At 40.5% G+C, this 26686-nt stretch overlaps 1 protein-coding gene across 6 annotated transcripts in view; it reads left to right on the top strand.

The window, feature by feature from the left end:
- Positions 1 to 18534, top strand: part of PUS7 (pseudouridine synthase 7) — a 63423-nt gene extending 44889 nt beyond the window's left edge. For 2 of the 6 annotated variants that reach the window (XR_014816058.1, XR_014816057.1), the window contains 9 exons: positions 2168 to 2296; positions 3187 to 3312; positions 7566 to 7627; positions 8942 to 9029; positions 10383 to 10509; positions 12058 to 12159; positions 14792 to 14921; positions 16198 to 16289; positions 17161 to 18534. Coding sequence is in view for 3 of the 6 variants with exons in the window: in XM_021102594.2 (XP_020958253.1) it covers positions 2168 to 2296; positions 3187 to 3312; positions 7566 to 7627; positions 8942 to 9102; positions 10383 to 10509; positions 12058 to 12159; positions 14792 to 14921; positions 16198 to 16289; positions 17161 to 17297 (1066 nt within the window). In the remaining 3 variants the exon portion in view is untranslated. Of the gene's footprint in view, positions 1 to 1160; positions 2297 to 3186; positions 3313 to 7565; positions 7628 to 8941; positions 9103 to 10382; positions 10510 to 12057; positions 12294 to 14791; positions 14922 to 16197; positions 16290 to 16692 lie in introns of all 6 variants that reach the window. The other 4 variants (XM_021102594.2, XM_021102593.2, XM_084977427.1 and 1 more) reach the window with 3 other exon arrangements.
- The last annotated feature ends 8152 nt before the right edge of the window (positions 18535 to 26686 follow it).

Below are 26686 nucleotides of genomic sequence, written 5' to 3'. Positions count from 1 at the left end.
GAACTTACTTGCAGAACAGAAACAGACTCACAGACTTTGAAAACAAACTTATGGTTACCAAAGGTTATGCGTGGGAGGAGAGGAATGGATTGGGGGTTTGGGATTGGCACATACACACTATGGTATATGGAATAATTGGCCTCCAGGGACCGGCTGTATCACACAGGGAACTCTACGCAATATTCTGTGTAGGAGAAGAATCTGAAAAGGATTGGATGTGTGTACATGTATAGCTGAATCACTTTTTTGTATAGCAGAAATTATCACAGCATTGTAAATCAACTATGCTTCAATAAAACTTTAAAAAATGGGAAAAAAAATGGTGGAGTTCCCATGTGGCACAGCAGGTTAAGGATCCGATATTGTCACTGCAGTGGCTTGGGCCGCTGCTGTGGTGTGGCTTCAGTCCTTGGCTCGGGAACTTCCATATGCTATGAGTGCAGCCAAAAAGAAAAGAAGTGAAAAAAGAAAAAGAGGTACCCTTGGCAGTGGAAAAACCTAGCAAATACCATCCTAACACAGTGATTAAATTTATCACCATCAGTGGCCAGCAATCCTTGCCTTTTGCTGTGATACACTGAAAAGGCCACAGCATCACCCATGTAATCTTCCCAACAGAAAATGTTTGCCTGAGTCTAATTGTGAGGAAACAATGATTGTTTTGGTCCTTGATGAGATCCTGAATTTAAGGAACTTTGAGGAAAAAAAATCTAAATTATATTAGGCATGAGACAGTAGACACCTACATATTAATGGTGTGAGTGTGAATTGTTACAACTTATTTGGTGGGTACTGCAGGTTAAAATTTAAAGTCCATACTTTCCATTTCTAGGGGCTTATCCCAGATACTCACCTATGAAGGTGCACAAGAAGCAAGCTGTGTGTGTGTGTGTGTGTGTGTGTGTTTAAAAAAGAATAGGGGAGTTCCCGTCGTGGCGCAGTGGTTAACGAATCCGACTAGGAACCATGAGGTTGTGGGTTCAGTCCCTGCCCTTGCTCAGTGGGTTAAGGATCCGGCGTTGCCGTGAGCTGTGGTGTAGGTTGCAGACGCGGCTCGGATCCCGCATTGCTGTGGCTCAGGCGTAGGCCGGTGGCTACAGCTCCGATTCAACCCCTAGCCTGGGAACCTCCATATGCTGCGGGAGCGGCCCAAGAAATAGCAACAACAACAATAACAACAACAACAACAAAAGACAAAAAAAAAAAAAAAAAAAAAAAAGAATAGGAAGGAATGCAGAGTTACATACTAATAGATTTTTTTTCCCACGTGATGAAACTGAATTGTCTTTTTTTTTCCTCTGTACTTAATTGAATATTTTCAAGTTTTCTGTAGTGAGGTTACAGTATTTTTGTTTTGTTTTGTTTTTTGTTTTTTTTGTCTTTTTGCTATTTCTTGTGCCGCTCCCGCGGCATATGGAGGTTCCCAGGCTAGGGGTCTAATCAGAGCTGTAGCCACAGGCCTACGCCAGAGCCACAGCAAGGCGGGATCTGAGCCTACACCACAGCTCATGGCAACGCCGGATCCCCAACCCACTGAGCAAGGCCAGGGATCGAACCTGCAACCTCATGGTTCCTAGTCAGATTCGTTAACCACTGCACCACGATGGGAACGCCTCTTTTTCTTTTTTGACTACCCCACAGCGTATGGAGTTGCATAGCCAGGGATCAGCTCTGAGCCACAGTTGCAACTTACACCAGATCTTTAACCCACTGTGCCGGGCTGGGGATCAAACCATGTCCTAGTGCTCCAGAGATGCCACCAATCCCATTACGCCACCAATCCCATTGCGCCACAATGGGAACTCCAGTGTGGTTCTTTTTTTTTTTCATGCTTAATAATCTTTTTTACCTATAGGAATTGTTCTGTGCTGCCTTTCTCACCCCCCCTTCAAAGAGTAGAAAAATTTCACAGATATCATTGTTTCATAATCCGTATGTAAGTATCATGAGGCTGTGTTACATCATTGCAACAGGAACAGGTATCCTTATGCTGGAGGAACATTCCAGAGGGAAGTGAAAGGTAGGTGGACCCCACCAGCCGCAATGCCTTTCTTTTTCCATTGTCATAGTTTGTAATTTCGTTTCAAGCTGCTGGCTTCTTTAGTAAAGTATCAGGCTGTTTTGATCAGGCAGTACTTCATGACCCTCCTTTTTTGTATTTTTTTAGGATAACTGCACAAAGACTTGCTCACTTAAATAAGTGCTTGATGAACTTTAAGCTAGGGAATTTCAGCTATCAGAAAAAACCTCTGAAGTTGGGAGAGCTTCAAGGGAATCACTTCACTGTTGTTCTCAGGTAAAGAGAGTCTGTGAGTAGGAATGTGGACCGGGGAGGGTCTTACTGGGTCACCATGAGTCTGTTTAGAACAGTTGTTGACCCCAGTGAGCTGGCACTAAAGTCATGGCAGCGAGAAGTTGGAATGAGGCTAGGAGAGCAAATACAGCTGTCCTAACATATCCACACCTCTAAAAACTCAGTACCACCTTTGGAAAGAACCCCTCTCTTTGAAATACTGTGTTGAAAGACAACCTGTGGAGTTCCCATCATGGCTCAGTGGTTAACGAAACCAACTAGTGCCCATGAAGACGTGAGTTAGATCCCTGGCCTCGCTCAGTGGGTTAAGGATCCAGTGTTGCTGTGAGCTGTGGTGTAGGTCACAGATCCGGCTCGGATCCCATGTTGCTGTGGCTGTGGTGTAGGCCAGCAGCTGTAGCTCCAGCTCAGCCCTTAGCCTGGGAACCTCCTTATGCCGAGGGTGCTGCCCTAAAAAGACAAAAGACCGGGAAAAAAAAAAAAAAGACAGCCTGTGATCCCACTTGCAGTACCTAGAATGGGCAAACTGACTGCCATAGAATAGAGGTACCCAGGGTGTGTGTGGAGGGCGGCTGGAGGAGTGGAGAGTTTCAATTTGGGAAAACGATAAAGTTCAGGAAGTAGATAGTAGTAAAGGTTGCAGAACATGGTGAATGTACTTAATGCCACCATATTGCATATTTAGAAATGGCTAAAATGGTAAATTTACCGTTGTATATATTTTACCTCAGTCTTTTAAAAGGGCAGTCCTCAGGAGGTAAAAGGCTGCAGGGAAGAAAGGAAAGGCCAAGTCATGTCCCTTATGATAGGTATCTGTGAATGTGTTTGTTTGACTGTAAATATTTTTTTCTGGATAATTTGGGCTCCTGTAGAAACATAACAGGAACTGACGATCAAGTGCAACAAGCCATGAACTCACTCAAGGAAATCGGATTTATTAACTACTATGGAATGCAAAGATTTGGAACCACAGCAGTCCCCACTTATCAAGTGGGAAGGTTTGTATCTCGTTTCTTAGCTTTTGTCTAAAAGAGCTCTCTCATAAAAAAGCAGGGTTTTTTGGTGGTGGTGTTTTTAATTATTTCTAGATTTTCTCATGGAAATCTGGGCCAAGTGAAGCAGTGTGTCTCATCCAACTAACTGATCTGCAGCCTCCTTCTAATAAGTTTTGTTCTGTTTTATGATAATACATACACAAGGTAAAAAATAAGTCAGAGTTCAAAAGGACATAACCTGAAAAGTAAGTTTTTCTGTCTTCCCTGATAGCCCATCCAGGGATTCTATTTTATTTTAATTTTTACAGATAAATCGTGGCTCAGTAAGTGATCCAGCAGTAGCATTGGAGTAACTCGACCCATAGTAGCCTGAAGGAGGTGGTGCAGTTTCTGATCGCTGTTAATATGTTTCTTAAACTTGCATCTTTCCTTTATCTACCCTCTCAAGGAAGTAATTATCAAATAAAGTTTATTTTGAGAACTCTCTGTTTAGCTTTTAGATAGTAGCAAATCCCTCTAGGGTAAGATCGGTTGGGAATTCTGTCAATGAATACTTGAATTTGTAAACCTACTTATGCTATCCTGCTGTCCAGCAGAGACTGTGTTACATAAATAATTATTCACCTAGCAGTTAGAACTGTGAAAGTTTGAATTGGAAGTGACAGAGATTATTTAGTTCACATTTTTCCTGGAGCTTCAAACCCTTCATTTTAGCAAAGATATAATCTTGGCTTAGGGAGGCTGCCTGAGCTTACTAGTTGATCAGCTACAGTCCTGAGAATAGAGATCTTCTTGACTTCCAACCCATGGTCTCAGCAGGTTAAGAACCCAGCATAATGTCCATGAGGATGTAGGTTTGATCCCTGGCCCCACTCAGGGGGTTAAGGATCCGGCATTACCACAAGCTGTCGTGTGGATCACAGATGTGGCTCTGATCTGGCATTGCTGTGGGTGTGGCATAGGCAAGCAACTGCAGTTCCAGTTCAACCCCTGGCCCAGAAATTTTCATATGCCACAGGTGTGGCCGTAAAAAGGGGAAAAAAAATCAGTATTACTAGATAATAAAAGATAATAATTTCAGTCTTTCTTGCTGATACTCAGACCATGTTGATGATGAAGATGCTAATTTTATTATGGACAGAATATTTAAGAAAAGGTTTTATCACCCTTTGAATTTGTAGTTAATTTGACAGAAGAGCAGCCTTTGGAACTGTAAATTTTACACTCCAAAGATAATGTAAAATAGCTAAAGAAAATGAGATTAGTAGTTCCCATTGTGGTACAGCAGAAATGAATCCAACTAGCATCCATGAGGATTCAGTTTCGATCCCTGGCCTCTCTTGGTGGGTTGGGGATCCTGTGTTGCCTTGAACTCAGTGGTGTAGGTCACAGACTCGGCTCAGATCCCACGTTGCTGTGGCTGTGATATAGGCTGGCAGCTGTAGCTCCAGTTCGATCCCTAGCCTGGGAACTTCCATATGCCGTGGATGTGGTTCTTAAAGAAAAAGAAGACGGAGAAGATGGAATAAATCCTCATATATGTGGTCAAATGATTTTTGGCAAGGGTGACAAGATCATTCAGTTGCAGAAAGGACAACTTTTCAACAAATAGTATTGGAGAAATTGGATATCCACATGCGAAAAAAAAAAAAAAAAACCAAAGTAGGATCCTTACTTTTACACCATATTTTTAAAAATTTGAATGGCTCGAAGATTAAATGTAAGCACTACAACTTTTCTTTTTGCTTTTTGGGGCCAGACCCATGGTATATGGAGGTTCCCAGGCTAGGGGTCTAATTGAAGCTACAGTTGTCGGCCTACGCCAGAGACACAGCAACGCCAGATTCTTAACCCACTGAGTAAGGCCAGGGATCAAACCCACAGCCTTGTGGTTCCTAGTCGCATTCGTTTCTGCTGCACCATGACGGGGAACTCCAGTAAGCACTATAACTATAAAATTAGAAGAAAATATAGGGGGGAAAACTTCATGATATTTAACTTGCCAGTGGGTTTTTTGGGTATAACACCAAAAGCACCAGCAACAAAAGGAAAAATTAAATACGTTAGACTTCATCAAAATTTAAAAGCCTTTATGCACAAAGGCCACTGTTAACAGAATGAAAAGGAGCTGGGGTAGGGAAACAAGGAGTTAATGTTTGATGTGTACAGAATTAGTTGCAGAAGATTAAAAAGTTCTGGAGGCAGATGGTCTTGATGGTTATACAACAATGTGAATGTACTTAGTACCACAGAACTGTACACTTAAAAATAGCTAAAATGATACATTTTATGTTGTATATACTTTATACAATTTAAAAAAGAAGGTAGAAGAAGGAAAGATAATATAAGAAAAATAGAGAACATCTTAATGTGTAGTGGGCCAGATAGGATGGCCTGTTGTAAACCAGACAGGTCCATCTTTAAGACGGTGCTGTATGCTGAACCTTCACATGTATGGTAGTATCTTAAAGATGTTAAGAAACTTAAATGTATTACACTGGGTGTGGGCAAACTTTTTCTGTAAAAGGCCAGGTAGTAAATATTTTGCCTTTGTGGGCTGTAGAGTATTTGTGGCAGCTACTTGGCATTGCCATTAACACTGAGAAAGCAGACAGAGGTAGTATATAAATTAATGAGCACCACTGCTTTCCAATAAAACTATTTAAAAAATCTAGTGGCCAGCCAGATAACGAAAGTTTTTGAGCGTAGAAATCTTTTCCCATGCTATCTGGCACACCAACACCTAGTCCTGAATTAGTACTATACTCTTTTTGGAAATGAAGGCCTAGCCAGCTTAATAATGTATCACTCAGGAGTATATTTAAAGATGGATAGAGCATGGCTTATTCCAGGACTTCAAGAATGGTCAGGAAGATGGAAATGCTATAAAATTTGGTTGTGATGATCATTGTACAACTATAAATAGTAGTAATATTCATGGAGTAATTAAAAAAAAAGAATGGGATATCTATTAATGTAATTCCTTGCATTAGTAGATTAAAAATCCATATGATCTCATCAGTAGTTAAACAGCATTTTATAAAATTTAATACACAAATATCTCATAGAGATTAACTTAAATATAAAAAATAAAAGCTGTGATTAACTAGAAAGACAAAAAAATTAGTAGAAGGGATTTTTGTTTTCTTTTGATAGGGAAGGCCTTTTTAAGAAGCATGACTCCAAGACCAGAAATCTTAGCCAGGAGTTCCCATCATGGCTTAGTGGTTAGCGAATTTGACTGGGAACCATGAGGTTGTGGGTTCGATCCCTGGCCTTGTTCAGCGGGTTAAGGATCCAGCGTTGCCATGAGCTGTGGTGTAGGTCGCAGACGCTGCTCAGATCCCGAGTTGCTGTGTCTCTGGCATAGGCCGGCAACTGTAGCTTCAATTCAAACCCTAGCCTGGGAACCTCCATATGCTGCAGGAGTGGCCGCAGAAAAAGCAAAAAAAAAAAAAAGAAACCTTAACCAGAAAAAAAATGTTCAGATATGATACACAAAATAAAATCTATGTGTGGCAGAAGATAGTATGATAAAAGTTAAAGGAAAAATTGCATGCACTGATAAGTCTTTAAACTATACTCCGAAGTGTTAATGGTGTTTGTTTTTTAGAGGTTAGATACTAGGTAACCTTCTTTCTTACATACTGTTTAAATTTTTAGGAAGCATGTGTAACTTGTAATCAGCCAAAGTAAAGGTACTTCCATTTTGGCAAAAATAATAGAGAAAAATAAATTGTATTTATTCTGTTTACTTAAGCAAGAAAGTGTTTAACATAGTGGAGTAGTTTTTTGAGAAGTTTCAAATAAGTTTTGGTATATAGGTGTTCCCTGGTGACCTAATAGGTTAAGAATCTGGTTTGGTCACTGCTGTGGTTTGAGTTAGATCCCTGTCCTGGAAACTTCCACATCCCACAGGTGAGGCCAAAAGAAAAAGTTTTGGTATATAAAGACTTAACTTTGATTAATACGGAGAATACCATGTATGAGAGCTTAAAGCATGACTAGATAGTTTTATACTATTACAGCATTTTAAAACTGTGAAATGATACTGTATGTTATGAATAAACATTATATTAATTTTCTTCTAAGTTCTTTTGACATTTACATTTGAAATCTGTATCATTAGTTTTTCTGCTTACTTTTAAGTTTAATAAAATATATAAAGTTAATATGGTTTGTTGACTCCACAGATTTGGGAAGATAAAATTCATCTTAATGCAAAATTAAGTAAAATAAATGCTATTTAATTTTAGAGCTATACTACAAAACTCCTGGACTGAAGTCATGGATTTGATATTGAAACCCCGTTCTGGAGGTGAGAATGAAAATCGTCTCAAGGAAAAAAAAAAAGAATATATGACTATATATTCATGGAATTGCTTTGAGTAAAAGTATAGGTACAAATTGGGGTTATTATTTCAGAATTTTTAAAGATTTTTTTAACAATACAAAGTATAGTTTATATACTGAGTTCTGTTGTGGTGCAGTGGAGTCGCTGCAGCACCAGGATGCAGGTTCACTCTTGGTCCAGCATGGCAAGTTAAAGGATCTGGCATTGCTGCAGCTATGGTGTAGGTCGCAACTGCAGCTTGGATCTGATCCCTGGCCCAGGAACTCCATATGCTGCTGGGTGGCCATAAAAAGAAAAGAAAAACAGTGCAGTTTTTATCTTTATTTTTTATTCAAGTTTTATATATTCATTTGAGATTTATAATTTATATCTTATTTTCAGCCCTTCAGCTCATCTAATTTATTAATTTGTAAGTGAATACATTGATTTATTTCCTTTTCTCCGTGCATTACTAAATCTCTGAACATAAAGGAATCCAAACAGATTCCACTGGTGTTTAATTTGTTAAAGCACAGTGTAACAGAATATAAAAACTTGGCAGAAACACATTGAGGATTTTTAGTTTGAAGAGTTTGTTAAAAAAATTATTAAGTCATAGTGGGAGTTCCTGTTGTGGCTCAGTAGGTTAAGAACCCAACTAGTATCCATGAGGATGTAGGTTCGATCCCTGGCCTCACTCTGTGGGTTAATGATCCAGCACTGCCTCACGCTGCGGCGTAAGTTACAGACATCGTTTGTTTCTGGTTGCTGTGGCTGGGCTGTATAGGCCATCAGCTGCACTTCCGATTTGACCCCTAGCCTGGGAATTTCCTTGTGCTACAAATACAGCTCTTAAAAAAAAAAAAAAAAAAAAAATTGTAATACAGTATAAAAAAAAGTATTACCTTATAAATAACCAAAATATTTATGCACACTTTGGATGATTATTCACTTGTACATTAAAAAGAGATACGGTTGTCTATACTTTTATGAAGAGTTACTCATTAAATTTGTCAATACAGTAGAAACAGAAAGAGAAGAAAGAAAGCTTTTATCTGATGTTCAGTCATTGAGTCCTGGTATTGGTAGCATGTTGAAAGCCTTCTAATTGTGTAAATTTCCTGCCTTTACCATCTTTTAACTTTCTGATGGTTATTCTTAGGTGAGCAGAAGCTCTTCTATGTACCTGTGTGCTATTACAAATAGCATTTTCTAATGTTGTGTTCTCTGTGAAGTGTTTTAAGTTATGGAATCCTGTCCATTGGATAAATTGTTTAATCACAACTTTTTTTCCCCCAGCTGAAAAGGGGTACTTGGTTAAATGCAGGGAGGAATGGGCGAAGACCAAAGACCCAGCTGCTGCCCTCCGAAAACTGCCTGTCAAAAGGTGTGTGGAAGGGCAGCTGCTCCGAGGACTTTCAAAGTACGGAATGAAGAATATAGTCTCTGCATTCGGCATAGTGAGTGCAATTTATGAAGTCAGGCAATGACTTGAGGTGGCTTAATACTTATCTTTAAATGTTTTACTAAATTTCAAAAGAGCGGAAGGTTATTAAGGATCCTTTGGCGATCTCTGAGAGGTGTGTTGTTACCTGAGTGATCCTTGTTCAGACCCTGGATGGTGATGGGGAGGCTGGTGGGTACAGACAGTGGGGCAGTGATTATTAACTTGGAGTGCATGAGGAAAGCATCAGTGGAGTTCCCATCGTGGCGCAGTGGTTAACGAATCCGACTAGGAACCAAGAGGTTGTGGGTTCAGTCCCTGCCCTTGCTCAGTGGGTTAAGGATCCGGCGTTGCCGTGAGCTGTGGTGTAGGTTGCAGACGCGGCTCGGATCCCACATTGCTGTGGCTCTGGCGTAGGCCAGTGGCTACAGCTCCAATTGGACCCCTAGCCTGGTAACCTCCATATGCCGCGGAAGCGGCCCAAGAAATAGCAAAAAGACAAAAAAAAAAAAAAAAAAAAAAAAGAAAAAAAGAAAAGCATCAGTGTGGAAAATACTATCTACGAGGAAGTTTAATTTACATTAAGTATCTCAGTATCTGAGAATTCAGACCCCATCATAGAGTTCATTTCTTGGTCACACTCCAGCATCAGCACTGTAGCCTGCCTCAGTGAGAGGGATGCACAGTAAGTGGTCCAAACGACTACATTGTAGTGTGGTTTCTCTACAGTGATTCAGGAGTGGGTACCATCCTGGTAAGTGTAGTTGGTACTGATATTTGGATACCATAATCTTTATAGTCTATATGTAATACATTCCAGATAGAATGTATGTAATGTTAAGTCTTGCTTACTCTAGCCCAGATGTACAAAAAAAGCAGGATTCCTGCTGCATGAAATTAGTTGTCAGTTCAGTCACACAAGCTTTCTCCTTCTGTAGAATTATGCAGGAGAAAGCACTATTAGCTCTGTGATTGATGTGTCAGTTCCTTGTTTGAATCTGTAAGGTGTGAATTCCAGAGCACTTGCTTTCTTTACATAAGTGTTTGCACTGTGGGTACCAAACAGGAGCTGCTTCAGCTGCTGATTGTGAACACTCTTTAGGCTGAGGGGTTCTGTCTCAAAAATTGGTTGCTGTGTATCAGTCACTCTTTCTTTAGGCTCTTAAAAAATGGGAGGTTTCAGGTATGAATTTCTTATACTAGGGGCACCATTAAACAAGTGAGTTGTCTCAGAAAGTACAGTACTTGTAATATTCAGAATTTTTTTTCTCCTGCCTGTTTTTTTTCTTCCCTCAGATACCAAGAAATAATCGGTTAATGTATATCCATAGCTATCAGAGCTATGTGTGGAACAACATGGTGAGCAAGAGGATAGAAGAGTACGGACTGAAGCCTGTCCCTGGGGACCTTGTTCTCAAAGGAGGTAAAGGGCAGACACTATCCATACTCAGCCGGTTCAGCTATTTGACACAAGCGCTTAAAATCCAGCCTGCAAAAAGACAACTTGACAGAATGGGAGAAAATAGTTTCAAATGATGCAACTGACGAGAACTTAATCTCTAGAATATGCAAGTGACTTACACAACTCAACAGCAAAAAAGCCAATAATAACCCAATTGAAAAATGGGCAAAAGACCTGAATAGACATTTTTCCAAGGAAGAGGTACAGATGGCCAACAAGCACATGAAAAAATGCTTAACATTACTGATTATCAGAGAAATGCAAATCAAAACTACCATGAGATACCACCTCAGGCATAAAAAAGAACAAAACAAAGCCATTTTCAGCAACATTGATAGAACCAGAGATTCCCATACTAAGTCAAGTCAAGTCAGAAAAGGAAATACCATATGATATCACTTATATCTGGAATCTAATATACAGCACAAATGAACCTGTCTGCAAACTCATGGACATGGAGAACAAAATTGTGGTTGTTGGGGGAGTAGGAGAGAAAGGAGAGGGAGGGAGTGCAGGGGACCAGGAGTTTGGGGTTAGTAGATGCAAACTATTGCATCTGGAGTAGATAAGCAATGAGATCCTGCTGTATAGAATACAGAACTATATCTAGTCACTCGTGATGGAGCATGATGGAGGATAACGAGAGAAAAAGAATGTGTGTGTATATATGTGTGACTGGGTTACTTTGCTGTACAGTAGAAATTTAAAGACCATTATAAATTGACTATAATAAATTTTTTTTTAAATCCTCAAAAAATTAAAAAAAAAAAAAAAAAATGGCCAGCAGAGTTCCCGGATGGCACAGTGGGATCCAGCATTGTCACTGCTGTGGCTCAAGTTAAAGCTGTGACGTGGGTTTGATTTCTGGCCCAGGAACTCCTGCATGCCTTGGGTATGGCTAAAAAACTTTTAAAGTTGGAGGGAGAATGAAGTACTTCCAGAATTCTAAGTATTCGCTAGACCCAGATTAAGGGTTTGGAAAGGGATTTTAGACAACATTTAGTTCAAGTCTCATTCTAGTTGAGAAAATGGAGGCCTAGAGAGAGCCAGGCACATATTTTCCAATCAGATGCATATTTCTCATTAAAGATAACAGATCCAAACCAGTCAGTCTGAGCTTACAATGTCCATTTCAAGTTTAGCAGACTGGGTTCTTTTTCATTATTTATTCTTTGAGCAAAATACATTCGTGATATCTTTCCAAAATAGTATTTTATGGTGGTGTTTGCTGAGGAAAAAGGCGCTCAAAGTAAGGATTCCTTTGCAGCTGAGAAATAGACTATTTTTAGTTTTCTGCTTTCTCTAAATCCATATTTATTTCTTGGATAGAATAGAAGAGACAAAAAGGCATTTTTCCAGATTAATTTCTTTAAGTTCCATAAACCACTGAACCTGTACCAGCCTACGTTTCTGACTGCTTAGATATGTGTAACTTTAAAAGATTGGGCTTGTGAAAATATTACTTGTATTCTTTATTTTTCTCAACTTATTCATTGTTATATTTTTCAGCCACAGCCACGTATATTGAGGAAGAAGATGTTAATAATTACTCCATCCATGATGTGGTAATGCCCTTGCCTGGTTTTGATATTATCTACCCCAAACATAAAAGTAAGTTCTTTGTGTGGGTAAAATACTTAAAAAGTCTAGCATAATTAAGCCACTGTCAATCAAGAAGAGAGAGAGGGGAAAAAACAATTAGTATTTTAAGTTTAAATTTTTTTTGTCTATACCAACATGTGGCAGTTCCTGGGCTAGGGATTGAACCCATGCCGTAGCAGTGACCTAAGCCACTGTACCGACAGTGCCAGATCCTTAACCCACTATACCATAAGAGAACCCCAAGTATAATTTTAAAGCTTTGATTTCTAGCCAATTTGAAAAAAATGTTTAGATTTCAAAAATACATAAACCTTGTTTATTTATAGAGCCCTTGAAATGGATGCATTCAGTGGATGGTTTAAATTGGGACACCAGATGGAGCAGGTATCAGTTGTTACAGTGTTGGCATTATTATTATTGTTTCTGTTATTATTGGCACATTTAAATTTCTGAAATTCAGTGATTCTTAGGAAGGATAGAAGGGTTTGGAGTCATTGAGAAAGCGAATGGGTAATTCTACTTGGACATTGCTTCTTTTTTTTTTTTTCTTTTTAACCATTTAAGTAACATCTGCTCATTGTGTTTTATAAATCAATGGGCTTAGAAGTTCATAAAGTGAAAATTTAGAATTCCCTACCCTTATTTCCCATTGCCCAGAGGCTGCTAGAACTTACTTCTTCACCTTCGTGGATGCCATTTTGTAGAGGGAATTGGGACTTGTATCATTCAAAGATGCAGAAATTGAAAAAGAGAAAGAGAACGCATGGAACCAACCTGGTGGAAATGACCCTGGAAGTTGATTCCTCACCAGGACTAGTCTGTAGGAGGTGTTTCCCTATTAAAACATCTTTTCTCTCAAGAGGCCAGAATCAGTTTGCTTATTGTTACATTCTTTGAAATTACAGAATGATTAGGATTAACACCCTTCTTTGATTAGGCAGATACTGATAAAAGAGTCAAGTGGTAATCTGATACTTACGTGTTGACTAATTTATTCAAATTGTTGTGTGACCTTGGAAAGGACTAGAGAAGAGGAGGGAGAATGAATAAAGGCAGTAGCTGGGCCAAGGTGTGTCTGTGTCTGTGTGTGTCCGTCCTGCCTGTGCTGTGTGGATGGCAGTGAGGAACCCAGGGGACCACTACCAGGAGCAAGAAAAGGAAGGTTCCAAGGTGCCTGGAGCCACACTTGCCCTCTTTCCAAGAGAGAAAAAGAAAGCATTCTTCTTTCTTGTACCTCTCGAGATCAGAAATTTGGTCTAGTACCAGTTAAAACACACACATAGCCCAGCCTTTGACAAATCTTGTTCATGGAGACCTTGCAGCCAAGACAGCCTCACAGGCTGGCTGGGAATAGTTCAGGCAGGTGGATTCAGAGCATGGCTACACTAGGTGTCAACAGCACTCGATTAGGGACCCCTCTTGTCCTCATAAGTGAATTGAGAAAAAGTCTGTCTTTGACCTTGTTATCCCTAAATTTTTTAAAGAATGACCTGAATTAAAAAAAATATTTATTGGCGTTCTCACTGTGGCGCAATAGGCTAAGAATCCTCCGTTGTCTCTGTGGCAGTGTAAGTTCCATCCCTGGCCCGGCACAGTGAGTTAAGGATCTGGCATTGCCGCAGCTGGCATAGGTCTCGGCTTTGGCCCTGATTTGATCCCTGGTCCAGGAACTCATGTATGTTGCAGGTGCGGCCAAAGGAGGGGAAGAAAATCTGTCTACTATGTTTGCAAATAGTATAACCCCAAATAGTTAATATTAATTATATGAAAAATTAGTAAGAGGAACTGCATGGACATATGTATGGGATTTAATAGAGTTAGATGTAAATTCTCAGGTTTTGTTCAAAGATCAGATGTCTAGATGGAATAGGTCAGTTTGGTGGTAGTCTCCCTAAAAAGTATCCAGCATTACTATTAACAGAAGCCTCTTTCCCCATGGCAGATGAGGGCCTGGTGGGGGTACAGAAATGTTGAAGGAGGGACAGTTGAGGGAACCACTGTTGGCCTAGAGAAGATATGGCTTGAAGGTCCAATACTTAGGAACACGTGGACGGGGATGGTCTGTGTTCCAAAACAGTCGACAGAAGCCACAGAAGACATATTTCAGCTGGCACAGGAAGAACTTTCTAATAATGAGTGTCTCACAAAATAGTAGCTCCCCTTAAATGGCAACATGCAAGCAGAGGCTGAACGACTGTCTCCCTGGTGTTATAAAAAAGATTCTACATCAGGTGCGAGGGTGAGCCAGATGGTATTCCCAGGTCTCTTTATTTTTATAGATTTATTTATAACTACCTTCTTCCAGAAAGAGTTTGAAGCTCTGTATATGGTTTCTCCTGAGCACATATAAATTGTAGTTGAATAACTTCTAGTGAAACGGTCTTTTTGTAGCTAGCTTGGGAAGCTTACACTTGTCTGGGTGCAGAGATAACCTGCAATTTGGCCAAACCTAAACTGGAGACCTAGTACTAATGAGTGAGTCATTTGAATTTCAACTCCAGAGAACAAGCTATATTGTAAATTGAGATGACTTATTTTGTTAAAGTGATCTAATTAAAATGATCTTACCCTCTTTGTAGTCTAGTTCCAGGTAGCTTGCTGACATGTTGCATTTGAACTAACTTTTTCTGTTTTATATTAGTTAGTGAAGCCTACAGGGAAATGCTCACAGCGGACAATCTTGATATTGACAACATGAGACATAAAATTCGAGATTATTCCTTATCAGGGGCCTACCGAAAGATCATTATTCGTCCTCAGAATGTTAGCTGGTGAGTAATAGTCTGGTGTAAAATAGCACTGAATTACTGTGTGAGATTTTAAGCTTTTCCATCACATACATGTTTTCAGTGCTTACGACCTGGCATGTAAGTGGTGTTGTTAATACTCTTCTCACTACTGCTACTACTTGGTATTTTTCAAATTATCAAGAGATAAATGAATTCAAATATATCATGAAAGTGACTAAGTTTACATCTTATTGACATTAATTTTTTTTTTTTTTTTGGTCTTTTTGCTATTTCTTGGGCAGCTCCCGCTGCATATGGATGTTCCCAGGCTAGGGGTCGAATTGGAACTGTAGCCGCCGGCCTACACCAGAGCCACAGCAACGCGGGATCCGAGCCGCGTCTGCGACCTACACCACAGCTCATGGCAACGCCGGATCGTTAACCCACTGAGGAAGGGCAGGGACCGAACCTGCAACCTCATGGTTCCTAGTTGGATTCATTAACCACTGCGCCACGACGGGAACTCCGACATTAATAATTTTTTTTTTTTTGGCCACACCCATGACATGTGGAAGTTCCCAGGCCAGGGCAGCTGCAGCAATGCCAGATCCTTAACCCACTGCAACACAGTGGGAACTGCAATGTTAGTAATTTATTGAAGAAATGTGCAGAGAATGAACTTTCACCTTATTTCTAAAAATGAGATTTGCAACTTATCTTCCTCAGAATTAGCTATGAGTTCCCAACACTGATCTGATTGTTTTAATATCATGTTTTTAGATATTAACCTATTTTAAAATATCTTAATACCTAGTGTTATATAAAGCTTTATTTGAAACCTGGACTAGTTGCCCACCTAGGAAATTCTCTCTTCCTTTTCTCCATATTCCCTCCTCATCTCTGGATTGTGGAAAGAGGGTAGCAGAGTTGGACTTGATCTTGGCCACTCCAGAGAGCAGTTCCTCACCAGTAACATGGTGTTGTTAGTGGTGAAAACCACTCGGGAGAAAATAAAAATGCTGTGATTAATTAAATTGCATCTGTGCCAGGTGAGGTTTACTACTTATCAACCACATACAAAAGGAATTTCCATCCTAGGGAAACATTTTATATCTTCTACATAGGCTGGCATCATCTGTCACCTTGCTGTATAGTATTTATAAATAAAATCTGGCCTTGATTCTGTTATTAAATAGTCCCACCTAGAATTATTTACAATATGCCTTTGTGTTTTCCTTGCTAAACAAATGGTGATAAGCAGCTTTGTACCTGTTATGGAGATTCATGTTCATACTTCTCTTATTTATATGCTTTGAAGGGAAGTCGTTGCATATGATGATCCTAAAATTCCACTCTTCAACACAGATGTGGACAACCTAGAAGGGAAACCACCACCAGTGTTTGCTTCTGGTAAGTTTACTCAGCCATTGGTTTGTGTCAACTTTGAAATGTTTTCTCTTACAAAAACATAGTGAGAAAAAATAATAATCACCACCACCTCCCATCCACTCTATGACTTGTATTTTGTGTTTTGTCATCTTAGTTTTATGATTATAGCTGGAGGTCAGCGACTAAACCAGTATTTCCCACTGAAAATGAATGAATGTTTTAGAAGGTTATATTATCAGGTGATTGAATAGCCTCCTACCCCCATAGAGAGTTAACAAAGGTGAGTGAAAATCCAGCAAAAGAGTCTAAGACATTAAGTTGCATTTTCACTGTCAAATTCTTATTGCATTTTCTTTGTTTTCACCCTGTGCTGTATATTTTTTTTCCCTTTGTCTTTTTAGGGCTGCACCTGTAGCAAATGGAGGTTCCCAGGCTAGGGGTCAAATCAGAGCTACAGCTACAGCCACAGCAACAGAAGATCCGAGCCTTGTCTGTCACCTACACCACAGCTCACGGCAATGCTGGATCCTTAACCCAGTGAATGAGGCCAGACATGGAACCTGCCTCCTCATGGATGTGGGTCAGGTTCGTTCCTGCTGAGCCACGGCAGGAACTCCTATAATTTTTTTTTTTTTAATTTTACTTTCATTTCTCTCCTGTGCTCTTCTGTCATCCACCCTTTTTATAAAGGTTTCAGGTAGAATTACTGCAGAGATTCAGCTGCATCATTCACTCAGACGTCTCTGACTTTCACATCTCACTCTCTGAGGCCCCAAGGGAAGTAGGCTGAGGAAAGGAATGCAGTTCTTTTACTTGTATAGAGGTTATATGATTTGCCCCAGTCTGTCTTCAACTGCCTTTTCTGACTGTTCTCTTCTTTCTTGCTTGGCAGAAGGCAAATACAGAGCTCTGAAGATGGATTTTTCCCTTCCTCCTTCTACCTATGCGACCATGGCCATTCGTGAAGTGCTAAAAATGGATACCAGCATCAAGAAGCAGACCCAGCTGAACACCACCTGGCTCCGCTGAGACCTTTGTCCCCAGATTAGAAAATGCAGACAACTGGCTTCCTGTTCGTTTTCGTCTTAGTACAGACCGCTATATGGATTTTGGATCTTTGTAGTAAAAAACTATTTGTATTTTTTCAACTTTTTATTAGCTTACTTTGCAATATTTGTACATATATCCAAATCTTGGGGATCCTAATTCTAGCTCAGAGAATATAAATTAGTTAGACTATATTTCAGGTGCTTAAATCATAGTAAAATGTCTGCTTTACTGGCTTTTAATCATTTTAAAGAAATTTGATTCAAAGTAGCAGTTTTAGGTTTCACTACATTCTAAAAGAACAACAGGAGGGAGTTCCCATTGTGGCTCAGTGGGTTACACATCCAGCTAGTATCCGTGAGGATGTGGGTGTGATCCCTGGCCCCTCTTAATGGGTTAGGGATCCAGTGTTGCCGTGAGCTGTGGTATAGATTGCAGACACGGCTAAGATCTGGCATTGCTGTGGCTGTGGCTATGGCCACCAGCTGCAGCTTCAGTTAAACTCGCACCCTTAGAATTTCAGTATGCTGCAAATTCGACTTTAACAACAACAGCAAAAAAGAGCAACAGGAACTTTTAACACTTGCATGGATGGAGGACACAACAATGCATTTTAAGAGAAAACAAATTTTGATAATGGATAAATAATTAGGGTGACCACCTCCGTGAATGATTATAAGTATCTATGAATATAAATACAGTACTCATGCTTATTTACTTAAATGATGATAAAACATCCACAGGTTTATAAACACAAAAGTGAGTATCATTGTCCAGCTCATGTACCAGGTTCAGGTAAGTGTTTATAGACTTCCAGTTGTTATAGCTTTTGTTTGCATTTGTTGTTATGGCCTTCCAGGAATATTGTATCCTTAAGGCTTTTTTTCCCTTAATCTCAATATGTGCAGCTGTTTTTATTAGTTAAGGTCTAATTTTTACTCTAGGTGCCTTTTATGTTCAGAGTTCTTTCCACTGGACTGGTATTTGCCCAACAATAAAAAAGAGCAAAGAAGAAAACTTGAAAACTTACAAGGGCTTCTCCTGTCAGCAGCTACCCTTTGTTACCCACAGCTTAGGTATTTCCAGTTCTGGCCATGCATAAAACTTTTCTCTGGTTTGAGAGCATAATCATGCCTTTCCAAGGGTGTGCAACGTAATTGTACCAATTTTATTTTCTATCATTTCTAGAACCAAATATAATAAATATTTTTAAAAACTCCTTTCTACTGGTAATGTTAATAAATCATATATCACTTGGACCATCAACTGTTTTAGATATATCTATCTAAAACTGAATGCAAATGAGAATGTTGGCCCTGCTAAAGGCAAGGAACTAAGTGAATGAGTTATCCTTAGCAAAGATGTGACGTGGCTGGGTGTAAGATAATATGATGGAGGATCGAACGGTTTGTCTCATTGACCACGTTAGGCAGGATTCAAGATTACTCCTACAGTAGCACCACTCACCTGCCTTCCATTGTGCTTTCTGGGGTGGAAAAGAAAGGGCTGGAGAAAAGCTACCCTACCAGGAACATCGCACCATGGGAGTGTGGATGACACTCATCCTGTACCTGGCACTGGAAACAAGGTAGAAAACTACTTTTTAGCCCTAATATTTTAATGACATCACATTGCAGAGGTTAAAAAGCGATTAGAACTATCATGGTAAATTATGCTTTCAACTGGCTAGTTTCTAAAGAATCTTTTGCCCCAGAAGGGCCAAATGTATTAAGTGTATATAGGTCAAGTTGTACTTTTCATTCCTAGCAAGTTATTCTTCATTAGGCTGATTAGTGAGAAAGAATTTATTAAGGGAACCTAACTCTGCATAGAACAAGTGTATTTAATATCTCTGTGTTTATAAATTTACCTTGTAAGAACGAAAGTGAGGTTGAGTTCTCTTTGTGGCTCAGTGGTTAGTTAACCCAACTAGCATCCATGAGGACTTGGGTTCGATCCCTGGCCTTACTCAGTGGGTTAAGGATCCAGCATTGCCATGAGCTGTGGTGTAGGTGGCAGACACAGCTCGAATCCTCCATTGTTGTGGCTGTTGTATAGGCTGGCAGCTGCAGCTCCAATTCAACTCCTAACCTGGGAACTTCCCTATGCCACAGGTGCCGCCCTAAACAGCAAAAAAGAAAAAAGAAAGCAAGGCTAATCTTATAAATGTATTCTTCATTTGAGAAATACTGAGGTTCTTTGCGATGAGTTAGATTTCCTGGTTGCATTAGCCAACTACCAGTTTGTGCAGGTCTCTTAAACAACAGTGGGGAAATAATAATTCCAGGAAGATTCTTAGAGCTGTTTTGAGAATTGGGGACATACCATCTAACTCTAGGGACTTGATCAACTTGGAATAAATCATTGCCTTAGCATAGATGTCAGGATATTTTGTCGTTAACAAAATAAAGGGGGCAGGATTCCTCTGAAGCAGTTTGATTCCTCGTCCTCAACATAAAAGTATCTTTGTTTCCTAAATTTTTGCCTGAATGAAATAATAAAGAATGATTAATGCAAAACCAGCAATATTTGCCAATGGAGAAGTAAGCTAAATAGCCACATTGGACCATCAACTCTTTTTGTTCATGGTTTCATGTACTAGATAATAACTAGGCAGCTATGATACTATTAAGACTTATTTTTTTTTCCTGGTTGATTCCCGAATCAACTGAAAAATTGGTAGCAGCTGCAACAGCACATCGTACTTAAAATTTACGAGTTGTTTCAGGCTGTACAAATTAGCGCAAACTGTATTTGCAATGAAGTGCATTCTGTGGCCAATTTTGAACTAAAAAACAAAGGTGTGTATATAATAGAAAGTAGAATATATGTGAATGTTATACTAATTTCTGATCTGGGCTAATGTGTGTACATGGGGTATTTTGAAACAAAAAAAGCCTAGGAGAATGTACCTTGTAGCTGGCATGTGTGAAAAAATGAAAACACGGCAGAAGAACCGCAGTGCTGTCCGGGTTCTGCCCTTCATAAATTGAAGAGCATGCTTACATAACAAAGGATAACTTAAAGGTTTTTCTTTGTTTAGTGAAATCTATTTTCCTACTCTATGGGGCTGCAGTAGGACAAAACTTTTCTGTTTTGGTTCAAAAACTCCTTGGAAAATCTAAGGAAAGAGGATAGATACTGTCTCCAGGGGAAGGAAAGGGGGAAAGTGTATACACACACACACACATATACACACACGTATGCTAACATGTCATACAGTTGTATGTACTCCAGTGTAATATTCAGTTAAGAAAGACCCCCTAATCTGTGTAAATGCCTTCCAAACTTGAATATGCATAAGAATCACCCAGCAATCTTGTAACGTAGAGTGGAGCAACAAGGCCACAAAGCCTTAAGAATACAGAATGTATTTCAGGAAGTCCAGGTAGAATTGGACCCTTTGCTCCTGGTCTGCACGCCACACTAGGGGAAGCAAGGCTCTAGACCCATGCCGGCTAGCATGGCAGCCACTAGCCACATGTGGTTAATTTAACTAAGATCAAATTTAAAATTGAGGTATTCCCACTGTGGTGCTACAGGATGGGATGGACAGTGTCTCGGAAGCACCAAGACGCAGGTTTGATCCACTGCCTGGCACAGTGGGTAAAATCTGGCCTTGCCATAGCTTTTTGGTGTAGGTTGCAGCTGCAGTTCAGATCTGATCTATGGCCCAGGAACTCCACATGCCTCGGGGAGGTCAAAAAGGGGAAAAAAAAATTTAATTTAGCTTCGCAGTCACACTAGCCACAGTTCAACAGCCCCATAGCCATATGTGTGGTTAGTTACTGCTGTATCAGATAGCACTGCTCTGGGTAACAAATCCGTCTTCTGAGATACACAGGAGGTGTGACACTCGGTGATGCTAATGTTGAAAAACATGCTCAGTAAGTTCCCGTTCCACGGGTACAAGTGGGATTATATCACAGTTAGATCCAGGGCTTACACTGGTGATTTAAGAGTTCCCATTTGAAATAGATCACTCTGTGGCATGTTTTTTTTTTTTGGTCTTTTTTGTCTTCTCTTTTGTTGTTGTTGTTGTTGCTATTTCTTGGGCCGCTCCCTCGGCATATGGAGGTTCCCAGGCTAGGGGCTGAATCGGAGCTGTAGCCACCGGCCTACGCCAGAGCCACAGCAACGCGGGATCCGAGCCGCGTCTGCAACCTACACCACAGCTCACGGCAACGCCGGATCGTTAACCCACTGAGCAAGGGCAGGGACCGAACCCGAAACCTCATGGTTCTTAGTCGGATTCGTTAACCAGTGCGCCACGACGGAAACTCCATGTGGCATGTTTTTTTTTCTGCCGCATATGCCACACATGGAAGTTCCTGGGCCAGGGATTGAATCCAAGAGAGCTGCGATCTTTGCCACAGCTGCAGCAATGCTGGATCCTTACCCCACTGCGACGGAATCAAACCAGAGCTTCCACAGAGATGAGCTGGATCATTAACCCTCTGTGCCACAGCCAGAACTCCTTTATGGGTCTTTCTTAAGTTTAGTTCCAGTGCTTCACATTTCTGGCTTTCCTCCAGGATCGCCTGTGATTCTTTTTTTTTTTTAATGCCCTTGCTTTCGTCTAAATACCTTGTCCAGAGGTTTCATCAAACCATTCTTAAGGCTTTGTGGCCTTGTTGCTCTATAGGGGGAATTTATCCATAAAAAGTCTTAACTGTTGGAGTTACCATTGTGGCTCAGCAGAAATGAATCTGACTAGTATCCATGGGGACACGGGTTTGATCCCTGGCCTTGCTCAGTGGATTAAGAATCGAGCATTTCCATGAGATATGGTGCAGGTCACAGAGGCAGCTTGGATGTGTGGTTGCTGTGGCTCTGGCACAGGCTGGCGGCTACAGCTTCGATTCAACCCTAGCCTGGGAACCTCCATTTGCTGCAGGTGCTGCCCTAAAAAGACCAAAAAAAAAAAAAAAAAAAGATTTTACTGCTCTCATTAAACACTGTTCTTGGCTGGCACGCACAGTCACTTCTTACAAAAGCAGCAGCTGCAGAAAGCAAGAATGGAGAATCCATATGATTTTGTTGTCTTAAAGGTGTACAGTGATGCCTTTGTGTTAAAGCTTTTCCAGGACCCCTGGAAAGCGACCAGTATACAGAAGAGATGGGAACAGGGAACTGTAATGGGAGAAGTTTTTTAAAGCCCTATCTTCTGATGCATGTTTACCATCTCCTCAGAAGTTCTAGGGAAGAGTTCCCATTGTGGTGCAGTGGAAACGAATCCAACTAGGAGCCATGAGGTTGCGGGTTCAACCCCTGACCTTGCTTAGCAGCTTAAGGATCTGACATTGCCATGAGCTGTGGTGTAGGTCGCAGACGTGGCTTGGATCCAGCGCTGCTATGGCTGTAGTGGAGGCTGGCAGCTGTAGCTCCAATTAGACCCCTAGCCTGGGAACCTTCATATGCTGTGGGTGCTGCCCTAAAAAGCAAAAGAAAAGGAAAAAGAAAAAAAAAGTTCTAGGGAATTCCCTGGCATTTTAGTGGTTAGAACTTAGCGTTCTCACTGCTGCAGCCTGCGTTCAGTCCCTGGTCTGTAATCGAATTCAGTAGCTGAATTGAATTAAGCTACTGCACACCAAGGCCAAAATGTGTGAGCTGCATATGTAATTTAAAATTTTCTGGTAGCCACATTTAATCTGTTCAAAAAGAGACAAGTGAGGTTAATATGTATTTTATTTAAACTCATATCTAAAAGATCATTTTTACATGTAATTAATACACAAAGGTAAATATTTTCCAGCCTCATTTTTGTACTCAGTCTTAAAATACAGTGAGTATTTTACACTTATAACACATCTCAATTTGGATTAGCCACATTACAGTGTTCAAAAGCCACAGCCAATAGCTCCTGTATGGGAGTGTTTGTTGGTTGGTTTTTTTGGCTGCGAAGTACAACAGCTTGGTGTGGGATCCCAGTGCCCAGACCAGGGATTGAACCCAGGGTGCAGCAAAACACTGAGTCCTTACCATAGACTACCAACTCCCTGGATGTTAAGGTTTTGAAAGGTTACTTCTTTATTCCGTGTTAACTGGTATAATGGTGACTTTGCCTTGAGTATAAAAGTTTAATTTATAAAACTGGGAGTATGTAAATTGGGGAAAAGGCTAGTTAAATGTGATTTTGAAATGCTTAGTAGGAGTTCCAATCGTGGCTCAGTGATTAACAATGCCAACTAGCATCCTTTAGAATGTGTGTTCGATCCCTGGCCTCTCTCAGTGGATCAGGGATCCGGTGTTGCCATGAGCTGTGGAGTAGGTTGCAGACATGGCTTGGATCCTGCACTGCTATGGCTCTGGCACAGGCCGGCAGCCACAGCTCTGATTGAACCCCTAGCCTTGGAACCTCCATATGCCGCAGGTGTGGCCCTGAAAAAGACAAAAAGACCAAAAAAAAAAAAAACAGAAAAGAAAAGCATAGTAGATTTTTACGGTTTTTGATGATTCTGAATAAAAATCTTTGCTATGGGAGCACATAATAAACATGACTATAAATAGATGCAAAAATTTCAGAATGCTTGAAATTTCCCTTCAGCAGTTCTGATGACATTCTGCAATTTTTTTTCTTTAAATAATGCAGTGCTAATCCTTAGTGCAACTTCTATTTGGATTTTAAATTCTTTTTTTTTTTTTTTGCCGTTCTTGGGCCGCTCCCGCGGCATATGGAGGTTCCCAGGCTAGGGGTCCAATCTGAGTTGTAGCCCCCGGCCTACGCCAGAGCCACAGCAACGTGGGATCCGAGCCACGTCTGCAGCCTACACCACAGCTCACGGCAATGCCGGATCCTTAACCCACTGAGCAAGGGCAGGGACCGAACCCGAAACCTCATGGTTCCTAGTCGGATTCGTTAACCACTGCGCCACGACTGGAACTCCTGGATTTTAAATTCTTAATTCATGAACTATAAACAGGTTTCGGGGATGAGAATGAGGACTTTGAGACTGGTTAGCTTATAAAGCAGGGACCCCAGGTTTTGCAGGTGTGGTTGGGTGATTGAAACAGGACTGAGTTTTTTGTCTTGTTTTTATTAACAGCATTGTTGAGGTATATTTCACATACTGTGCAAGTCACCCCTTTAGAGTGTGTAATTCAGAGGTTCTTAGTATATTCAGAGTTGTGCAGCCATCACCACAGTGATTTTTTTTTTGTTTTTTAGGGCTGTACCCGCAGCATGTGGAAGTTGCCAGGCTAGGGGTCGAAACAGAGCTGTAGCAGCCGGCCTACACCACAGCAACACCAGATCCCAGCTGCATCTGGGACCTACACCATAGCTCATGGCAATACCAGATCCTTAAGCCACTGACAAGGCCAAGGATCGAACATGTGTCCTCATGGATACTAGTCGGTTGTGTTTCCGCTGAGCCACAAAAGGAACTCCACCACTGTCAATTTTATGCTGTCTTTATCATATCTATCAGCAGTCACTTTCCATGCCCAGCCTCTGGCAACCACCACTTTCCTGGCAAGAACTACTTTCAGTCTCTATAGATTTATCTATTCTGGTCATTCATATAAATGAAATTACACAGCATGCGGTCTTTTGTTACTGACTGACTTCATTTAGCATAATATATTCAAGCGTCATCATGATGTAGCATGTATCAGTACTTCATTCCTTTTTATTGCCGCATAATGTTGCATGTGTGAATGTATTTTGTTTATCCATTCATCATTTGGCAGATGTTTGGGTTGTTCCCACCTTTTGGCTGCCATGAATAATGCTGGTATAAATACTTCTCTTCAAGTTTCTGTGTGGCTTTATGTTATCATTTCTTTTGGGTCTTTAGCTAGGAGTAGAATTGCTGCGTTGGATAGTTACTGTGTTTAATCTTATGAGGAACTGCCAGACTGTTTCCCACAGCATCTACATGATCTTATGATACGAAGATTCCGATTTCTCCACATCCTCATGCACACTTGTTACCTGTCTCTCTAATTATAGCCAACCTAGTGGTTGTGAAGTTGTATCTCATTGTGTGTGGGGTTTGCGTCTTGTTTGTTTTTGGTGCAACCACTGAATGTGGAAGTTTCTGGCTCAGAGATCAAACCTGCACTACAGCAGCAACCTGAGCCACTGCAGTAACAATGCTAGATCCTTAACTTACTTGAACCACTAGGGAATTCCTCATGGTGGTTTTGATTTGAATTTCCCTCATGACTAATTATGTTAGACATATTTTTGTGTGGCTATTGGCATTTTTCTATGTTTTTTGGGAAAGTGTATATTTAGATCCTTGGCCCGTTTTAAAGTCAAGTTATTTGTCTTTGGTGGTTGAATTCTAAAAACCTCTTTATATTTTTAAAATGCATTAGTGGACATAGAATTGGCAAATATTTTCTTCCATTCCCTCTTTTTGCACTTTCTTGAGGACTGAATTTCAAAGATTGCAGGAGATAGTCTCTATTGAGATTTTATTTGTAAACCAGTTGTCCACAATAACCCCAAAATGGATTTTCCTGACTGGGAAGGCTCGAGATTAAGTGCAACAGTTTCTCAACCTTAACTCTCCAGGATGAAGGGCACTTAGGCACACCTGGAAGCACTTTACTTTCATCTCTGATCAGCTCCACTTGCAACCTCAGAGCTGTGTTCACACAATAGCGCATAGGTAACACTCCTTACACCCACCAGCCATAGCTACTCTGTATTGGCCACATTCATCTTGTTTCTATCTTACTGTTTACAAAAAATTATTTTCAGGAGTTCCTGTCGTGACGCAGTGATCAACGAATACGACTAGGAACCATGAGGTTGCGGGTTCTATCCCTGGCCTTGCTCAGTGGCGTTGCCATGAGCTGTGGTGTAGGTCGCAGACGCAGACCGGCTCAGATCTGGTGTGGCTGGTGCGTAGGCTGGCAGCTGCAGCTCCAATTCGACCCCTAGCCTGGGAACCTCCATATGCCACAGGAGCGGCCCAAGAAATGCCAAAAAGACAAAAAATAATAGTAATTTTCAACATAGATTTTTTTTAAATTTTATTGAAGTATATTTGATTCACAGTGTGTTTATTTCTGCTGTGTACAGCAAAAAGATTCAGATATATATATATATATATATATATATATATATATATATACATGCAGTCTTTTTCATATTTTCTATATGGTTTATCACAGGATATTGAATATAGTTCCATGTGCTATACAGTAGGGCCTTGTTTTTTATCCATAATATTTTGCATCTGCTCACCCCAAACTCCCAGTCCTTCCTTCTCCCTCCCCTCTTCCCCCTTGATACCCACCAGGCTGTTCTCTGTATCCGTGAGTCTATTTCTGTTTCATAGATAGGTGATTTGTGTCATGATTCCACATATAAGTGATATCATATGGTATTTGTCTTTTTCTTTTCTGACTTCACT

The sequence above is a fragment of the Sus scrofa genome, chromosome 9, assembly GCF_054392235.1.
Source record: "Sus scrofa isolate SSC_HxYL_T2T_F1_AM1 chromosome 9, Sscrofa_HxYL_maternal_Yorkshire_Landrace_v2.0, whole genome shotgun sequence".
Classification (NCBI taxonomy): Eukaryota; Metazoa; Chordata; class Mammalia; order Artiodactyla; family Suidae; genus Sus; species Sus scrofa.
This window is presented reverse-complemented; position numbering and strand designations above follow the sequence as displayed.